The sequence below is a fragment of the Macadamia integrifolia genome, unplaced genomic scaffold, assembly GCF_013358625.1.
Source record: "Macadamia integrifolia cultivar HAES 741 unplaced genomic scaffold, SCU_Mint_v3 scaffold572, whole genome shotgun sequence".
Classification (NCBI taxonomy): Eukaryota; Viridiplantae; Streptophyta; class Magnoliopsida; order Proteales; family Proteaceae; genus Macadamia; species Macadamia integrifolia.
The window spans coordinates 129,975-138,625 of record NW_024870490.1 but is presented as its reverse complement, the minus strand read 5'-3'; the positions used below and the strand labels follow the sequence as shown (position 1 = coordinate 138,625).

The following is an 8,651-nucleotide window of genomic DNA, read 5'->3' as shown; positions in this document are numbered from 1 at the left end:
AAAAAAAAAAAAAAAAAGAGGGGGTTGAAAAAAGTAATGTCAGAGGGTAACTGGGAATACAATATCCTCGTCAGATAGTGAATGGTAATTTAATTGAACTTGCATTGCATGTAGGGGCTGGGAAAATATTTCGTCCCAATATTTCAACATCCATTTGAATGTGTGCTAAATTTCTGATTATTGCAGGACGCAATTTAGGTAAGGAATTTTGTACTTATGTTGTTATTCACTTTAGAGATAGAGAGAGAGAGAGAGAGAGAGAGAGAGAGAGTAGCCAAATCATATTCTATTTATTAGAATATCGCTATAACAATAGTCCTCATATGGGGATGGAGTGGTTGTTAAGGTCTACTAAATTATCCAGGAATACTGAAATCAATGTGCAATTAACTTTAGTTTATCTAGTTAATTTTTGAGAGGCAGTTGGCTGTGGTTTATTACCTAGTCTTCTGTGTAACTGGAGGAACATAGATGAGAACTGCTTCCAAAGTTTTTGTGCTATCTAAACCAAAGTAAATAAGAAAATTTTGAATGCCATACATGGACAATACTAGCCAACATGCTGAAATTTTTTCTACCAAATCTCATTCATTACAAATATAAAAATTGCTTAATAATATCCCAAAAGAGAGGGGGGACTTTTTAGAAACTTTTACGCATTAGAATTAGGTTTCTTTTCTTCACTTGACTTCATGGTTACAGAGGAACATAAATTAAAGCAGTATGGCCAACCATAGAAGTTCCTTAAACGACTTCTTAAGTCAATCAATAACAAGTATGCCAAATCAAATTGCGCCAAATTCCAAAAATTGGGTTTCTTTTCCTCTATTATTTTTTAAACTAAAATTCCAACAAATGGGTTTCTTTTCCTTTTTTCCTTTTTGGTAGTACAATTCCAAGAAATGCATTACTTTCATGGTAACACAATATAAAATTTCCCCTTCTGCTATTTTCAGGATTTTCATATCAGTAAGTATTTCAAGGAAAGCAACTCCAGAAACAGAACATGTTTAAAAGTAACAACAGTAAACCAAGTAGCCATAAATTGGACTCAAATAGGCCCCGAGTTTATCAAGCCCTTCTCAAGTAATGACACCATAGGATGTAACACCTCCAGGCAAAAGCTATTGCATAAATAAATCTATACTTAGCCAAAAAGGAGGGAAGGAGAAAAGCCAACTAGTTTAGTAAAAAGGATGATGTTGGTGACTGATGATAGGCCAACCAGGGATTAGCTACACCTTTTTGTTCTTCAGAAAAGCCTTCCATTACAGACTCAAATTTTATTTTCTGTTTGTTATGTTCTGGGGGTGATCTTTTAGTCACCTCCTCCTTTTCTGAGGTAGGATCAGCATCTATTATTTCTTGTGTGTTACTTGTAAAGACAAAAGGAAAATTTTGGTCAGGGAAGTTACGGAAAAAGAGTAGCAAGGGTACCTTGTGAGGTAGACCACTATGGAAAAGCTTCCCGATTGTTCTAAGTCTCCAAGCTAACACACCACCAGTGCCAATGCAAGGTTGTTTATCTGCAGTATCAATCCAATACCTATTTTGAAAACCAGAAATTCCCAAAATCAACCTTAATCCTGCAAGCCTTTTACTTTGAAAAAAAATAAAAATGCCTCCATAAACCATATTCTTTTACCAAAAAAAGAATTACTCACAGAGGGCCTTGTTTGAGCTTATCAAGCAACCCATGTTTCACAAGCTCATCCACACCAACCCCTGGAATTGATGAATTCTCTTCATTCGCTATTAAGACTACAATCACTGTCGATTGCAACTTTGGCTTTGTTTCCCCCAACCTCTTCATTAGTTCAGTCACCAGAGCAACATGACCCAAACAATCAGTTGTTCCACGGCCTTGAAGTTTATCCCCATCAATACTCAAAGAGAAAGGATCAAAATCCTGAAACAGAAATATATTATGATACAAAATATTTCAATACTTCAACTGAAATTAGTTGAACTACGTGATTAATCATTAGACACCATTACTCCAAAACCCCCATTGGAAAAAAAAAAAAAGAGAAGAAAAATCTCCTTCTACAGGAAGAATCTGGGAAGAAGTTGAAACGAGTAATCTCAAAATGACAAAAAACAGAACTGCCAACATGATTTAAGCATGGATTTGACTAGAAACTTGAAATGGGTAACCTTCAAAATGACGGAAAAGATTGAAACTAAAACCCAGAAGAGATCATTGCAGAAAAGATGAAGAAAGAGGAGATAATGTACCCATTCATCAGGGTTAGCAGTGACGACGTCCATGTGACATCCAACAAAGGACAAGACCTTGCCTGGAACGGTTCCTGGGTATTCAATAATAACGTTTCCTCTGCCCTGAACATAGGTAACATGGTTTACAATCAATGGTCCTCCACCACTTGTGGTGCTGTGAGGAAGAAGAACATCCAAAACGTGCTTAACTACTCTGTCCTCTTCAGGAATCAACTCTGGTGGGTTGTTCTGAACATATTTCGATTCTCCGATGAGCTTAGAGAGGAGGGAGACATATGATTCCTTGTCGAGTTGACCCAGTATCTCTTCCACAGAACCCATTGCAAAGAGATCTCAAATTCCCACAGAAACAGCTTTCTCTGAAACCAAATCTGTGAAACAGATTACGCTTACAAGGTTTATAAAAATGGAATTCAATGGAAATCAACAGAACTCTCAAATTCTATAAATGGGTTTACATAGGAGTTTAGAAACAAACCCTTTAAATCTTTGCAAGCGTCAAGGAGCGAACGTGAAGAAATTCTTTACCCAAAAATAAAATAAAAATAAAAACAGAACGTGAAGAAATTGCGTTACGTCCAAAATGCGAAATCTTCAAGCTTGCAAGTTAGTGCTTCATGATGTGTCGCAATCCCACAAACAGTCAGACCCCCACCAACTGTGAGATCTTTGTCGTTCGTTTGAACATTGAAGACTTTTTTCAGAGAGAAATTAAATCAATTCTGATAATAATTAGCATTTATAAATAATAAAAAGAAAAAACATTTTTTTAATCTTCGAATATGTTCCAAAGCAACAGATTATATGGATTTGGAGATTCTATTCCCATAAAAGAAGTCAGGGAGTCAACGGTTAGGTGGTCAACAATGACCTCTGGCTGTGCAAACTTGAAAGTCTCTCTGCTTGAAAGAAGGGCAATAAAATGACCAGGGCATCACCATTGTTTTTAGAACTCAACTTATGTCTTCATCTTCAATGGTTCTGCTGAGAAGAATTTCGGGGTTTCAGGGTCTGTATTTTTACTAGAATGGCAGAAATTCCTTATTCCACATTGTTGCAATCAAAACCATGAACCATGGAAGTTTGATTTGACTATCCATTTTAATTTACTTGCAAAAGGAAATAGAAATATTTATTAAAAAAAAAAAAAAAGTGAAGTGACCTCTATTCCGATCCTATATTGGTTTTAGAAAATTTCTCACTTTATAAATCAGTTTATTGGTTGAGTTATTCCAAATTTCATATCAATGATGTTAGAATAGTTGATTCTCATCCCAACTTGTGTCCGGAAGAGGTGACTTGGTGCTAGAGTGAAGTAGCTAAGAAAAGATCACCTACCACCAGATAGAAACCTTAGAGCAAAGCGAGAACCCCTTCAAAGGAGCTACTTAATCTACATGATCCCATATCAATCATAAAGGGGCTGACTACTGCAAGGTGAAAGGTAAGACTCAATGAAAGATTCCAACTACTGTTGACCATGGACCTGGTTCCATGGTTAGGAACCGGTTCTACAAGACTACTCTTGTCTGCAGTTCTCATTTATGGCAGTTAGGAGACATTTTCAGAGTTGAAATTAACCAGAAAGGTAGAGCTCATGGGCCGGCCCATGAAATAGTTCCAGACCAAATGCACTTGCCTTGGGCTTGTACACATACAGAGGTTTTTTTAAATTGAAGTATGCCAGAAATATGGTTCACGGACCAGCCCATGAAGAAGTTCAAGCCTGAATCTGGTATACATTGGGCTAAGTATGTGGCAGGGCTATGTTCAAACCTAGAGCTTCTGCATCCAAAACCACAAGGAGCTATAATTACAGGCTACAACTGCGTTTTCTTATTTGGCACCAAAGGGGAAAGGGAGTCAAAAAGGTTAGCAGGATGATCAAGAGCACCAAATTAAGAGACACACTGAGCTCAAGAGTGGGGTCGTAGAGTGTAACTTAGTATAAATCTCCACATATGTGTATATGGAATTTAAGCTTTATTGTACAGAAAATAAGGATGGAGAACTAGGGTTTTAAAAGATGGAATCGTGATCTGAATCGATCCCAGCCATGGTTTCAAGTATTGGTATCGTATCAGCATTGATTGAGACCGATCCCCGATCCTTGTTCAATCTGGATTGATTATCCGTATCGTTTCAAGGGTAAATAGTAAAAAATTGTATTTTTTTAGAAAAAGCAAGGGCAAAATCGACTGATAAGTGCCGATCCAATCTGTATTGAATTGATATCAATAGATACCGATACCGTCTCCTAAATCCATGAGCTCAGCCAATTCTGGTGGTCCAGTCTGAGAATCAGTTTAAAAAGAAAATTGGAAGTTCCAAAATCCAAAGTCTTCCCTTCTTAGGCTCCCTTACCTTCGGAGCCCCGCAACCCGATCTTCCCCAACCCCAACCCCATTCTCACTACAACACTCCCCCCCCCCCCTTAGCAACTCTCTCTCCTCCTTCTCACACTCCATCTACTATGCTGCCTTGATCATCGCATGAACATACATTTTAAATAAAAATTTACATCATCTTTAAAGAAATCTTGAGAAAACAACCCACCATTTGAGCTGCTTAAGGACATCGAACTTGATGAAGGCATAGAGGGAGAACCATTACATGGCAAAATCCTAACACTTGTGAGGTTGCTCTATATCCATTATACTTATATAAGAGTGTCTTTAGTCCAACAGTTACGATGGGGGCAAGTGGTGTAATTTAAAAGGGTGATCTCACAATTTTTCCATGGTAACACATGAGGAAAATTTTGAGATATAATAATTTAACCTTCAGTTGATAGAAACTTTTATTAGATTTTCATCCCCTCTCTTAACATCGCATAACGGATTTTTGGGTATGAAATATCGCCAAGACCCTTAAATATATTTATATATGTTTAATAATATTTTAATACATTTAAACAATTTACAAAATTGTCACCGATACTAGAATTTTTTGTCCAGTCAAAGTCAGACAACTCTCTCTAAATGTTCTCCTTTCGAGAAGTAGTTGTATCTTTTTGAGCATCTCTCCATCTATAGTAAAACATTTTATGCCTAGTGCATCGATATATAATAAGTGAAAACATCAACCTTGGGTACACCATATATGCATGGTGCACAATTGTAGTAGTAAAGACCTCTCAAACTACCAACAATATTTCATAGAAGAATCTTAAATGATCATGTCTAATATGCATACAATATGAATATTCATATTTATATTCTACAATCACATTGCGAGAATACATAGTGTGAGAATCGTAAGAACAAATTAAATACCCAATTCTATCCCTAATTCTGAACACTTTAAATTCATACCAAAGACAAACATTGCACCTAAAAAATCAGTAAAATAATAAATACTATCCTTAGTATAAAATGGATTTGATAAAGTCACCGGCATTATAGACAGTAAGGATGTGAATTTGAAACCAAAACCGTTTATCGAAACAGAACGGAGTCGTTTACACAGAAACCGCAAAACCATTTAGTAAATAGTTCTGTTCTGGTTTCAAGTTTAAGATTGGTTAGCTAAATGGGTCAATTCGTTTTTAACTGTTTAACTTGTCGGTTTCAAACCGAATCGACACCATGAAAACCAAATCGTTTACACCGTGAAAACTAACCCATTTAACCCGTTTAGAGATTTAATAGAATAAGGATCCATCCGTGAGTTGCTCAGATGGTTAGGGCTAATTGAAGATTGTATGGATAGGCGCACAGTCTCAGGTTTGATTCCCCATCTGTGCATCTGTGATTTAAGTGGAGACCGTGGCAGTGGGTTGTTGTACTGGTCTCCCCGAGGATTAGCCAAGGTGCGTGTAAGCTAGCCCGAACACCTTGATTATCAAAAAAAAAATTTAATAGAATAAGGGGTTAATTGATGTGTTTTTCAGTGCTTCATGCTCTTTAACTTTAGAACACTAACGATAAGTTATGTTCATTAGCAGCTTTGTTTGTATTTCACTTTTTTCATGTAATGTATTCTTTTGATTTGTTGTTTGGTTGTTTTACAAAACATGATGAGTTTAATTTAGGGAAGAATTAAGGACCATATAGGTTGTCCAACAGTCTATTCAATAATTTACTTCTATTATGTAGTTATATAGTTAAATCCTTGCTTATTCATTACCTCATTTTATTTGATATAAGATTGAAGCATCTATCAACAAAAGCAAATTTTAGTAAGCATGTGAATAAACTAACAAACCGATTACTAACCGTTTATAAACTGTATGGATTAAATTGCGATCAAAACTGTTTAAAATCGTGAAATCGATACCGTTTAAAAATAATGAAACTGAAACCGTTTATTAAATGGTTATGATTTTAGAAAGTGTAACTATTTAGCAAATGATTCAATTTTAGTTTCAGCCAAATAAATGTGAATCAAACCAACCATATTATATACACCGAAACGAACTGATTAATACCCTTAAATAGACAGTTCACGGCTAAGTCCATCAGAGGGATTCACTTTCCATCTCTATGTAAGGCAGCAAAAAGTGACTGTCCCATATGATTCTATGGTTGATGGTACAAAGCTCCCGATGAGCCTCTCTCTCTAGCCTTTTAGTAATGGCTGTCTTTTCTGCCCAACTTGATGACATTCAACAAGATCCATACACGGCCCATCAATCAGGGTCCGGATTCTCTCTCCACATCGGGACTATCCCACTTGCGATCCATTGTCCATGGATGTGGGTCCCATGTGCCAAAGGTGGGTCTCACGTCCCATGATTGGTGGATCCTTAGGTGGAGATGGGATTAAAGGTGTTAAGATCAAATCAAAATCATTTATTAAAACTAGAAATCGACCAGCTGAGATTGCAACTGTGAAACCATTTAATAAATGACTCGATTTTGATTTTAAAATTGAACTTAAATTGAATTGAACTGTTTAAACCAATGATAAATCATTATAAAATCAATTAATACATACGTTGTAAGTTAATTTATTAATGATTAGAATAAACCATTATGGTAAAAATAAACAAATTCCACTAAAAAATTAAAAGACATTCAAACCTATTAAATGAAAAATTAAAATATATAAACAACTATAACCTTATATTTATTATAAAAAAAAAACATAAACAATAAAAGAAAATTCAATTCAATGTTAAATTAATTACATTCATTTCAATAAAAAATAATTAATTTAAATAAAAAATTAAGAAAACCTAATAATACTATTTAAAATTGAAACCAAACTATTTAATCCGGGACTGCTAAAACCATTTATTAAACATAAGTGATTCGATTTTGATTTTTCCTAAAAAAATCTTACACCGAATTCAAGCTAATTATTTGGACTAAAATCGAACCATTTCACACCCTTAGAATCCAGACTCAATCAATTACCTGCACCATAACCTTAACTTTTGTCTCGTCAAGACTATACGCTTTATACTATCTAATCTTGTTCCTTTCTTTTTTTCCATGGAAAGCTTCTTGGACACTAAAGAGGGTAATTAAGTGAGAGGAATCAGTTCTTCTTCTTTGAGAACTACGTGCACTTAATCTTATAATATAAAATAGGGACATGAGATCGACGTGTTGAGGGCACATAATGGAATCCTTAGCCATCCAACCTGATTATTAGATTCGAATATTTATCATAGTAACTTATTAGATGCCCAATAACATATTATTCCATACTAATTTTTTCTGCAAAAAATTTACACCAACCATTGTTGTGCATCTGTCTATTCTATCAAAATGAGAGATTCTTCTAGAAAAAAGTGGGAGATTCCACAACTACGTTGTCCTAATTCAAATTTCTTATTGTTAGGGTTTCGGTAGATTGCATTCTCAAAAATTAATCATTAAGGAGAGGGTGTCCAAGTACCTATAAGTCTCCATATTCAACTACTCACTTCTGATGTGGAATTATTATTTCCACCTTTTGCGTGGAACCTCAACAATCTCCCCAACCTCAACATTCTCCCCCTCCATGCGGGAGCTGAGATCTTCCCGTCTCCTCCTCCACGTGGGATCTATCGAGATCACATTTGGTTCTCATGCTCTGGCTGCCAAAACCTTGGCACTATTTTACCTTAGCCCTGCTAAAACTTGGCTTTGACATGGCTTGTTAAGGGCTTGGGGAGAACTCATCATCAAAAGCTAACCGTTAAAATGAAAGATTCTTCTAAAAAAAGCCTTCAAAAAAAAAAAAAAAAAAAAGGGCGAGAGATTCCATAATTGGTCATCGCAATTCAAATTTCCTACTGTTAGGGATTTAGGTAGTACTCATCCTTAAAGCTTGCCATTAAAGACAGGGTACCCAAGTACCTATAAGTCTTCACGTTGGGTTATTTACTTCCAATGTGAGATTATTACTTCCACCTTCTATGTGTAACCTCAACATCTATTCCCTCCAAAAGTTGTTCCCATAAATACCCATCAACAATC

General features: G+C 35.7%; 1 protein-coding gene across 1 annotated transcript in view; it reads right to left on the bottom strand.

The window, feature by feature from the left end:
* Positions 1–2,923, bottom strand: part of LOC122069294 (acetylornithine deacetylase-like) — a 7,639-nt gene extending 4,716 nt beyond the window's left edge. The window contains exons 1-4 of the mRNA XM_042633286.1: positions 2,720–2,923; positions 2,239–2,612; positions 1,665–1,909; positions 1,438–1,546 (exon numbers count right to left, since the gene is read on the bottom strand). Of these exons, the coding sequence (XP_042489220.1) occupies positions 1,438–1,546; positions 1,665–1,909; positions 2,239–2,562 (678 nt within the window). The 5' untranslated portion in view covers positions 2,563–2,612; positions 2,720–2,923. The remainder of the gene's footprint in view (positions 1–1,437; positions 1,547–1,664; positions 1,910–2,238; positions 2,613–2,719) is intronic.
* Positions 2,924–8,651: the final 5,728 nt, after the last annotated feature.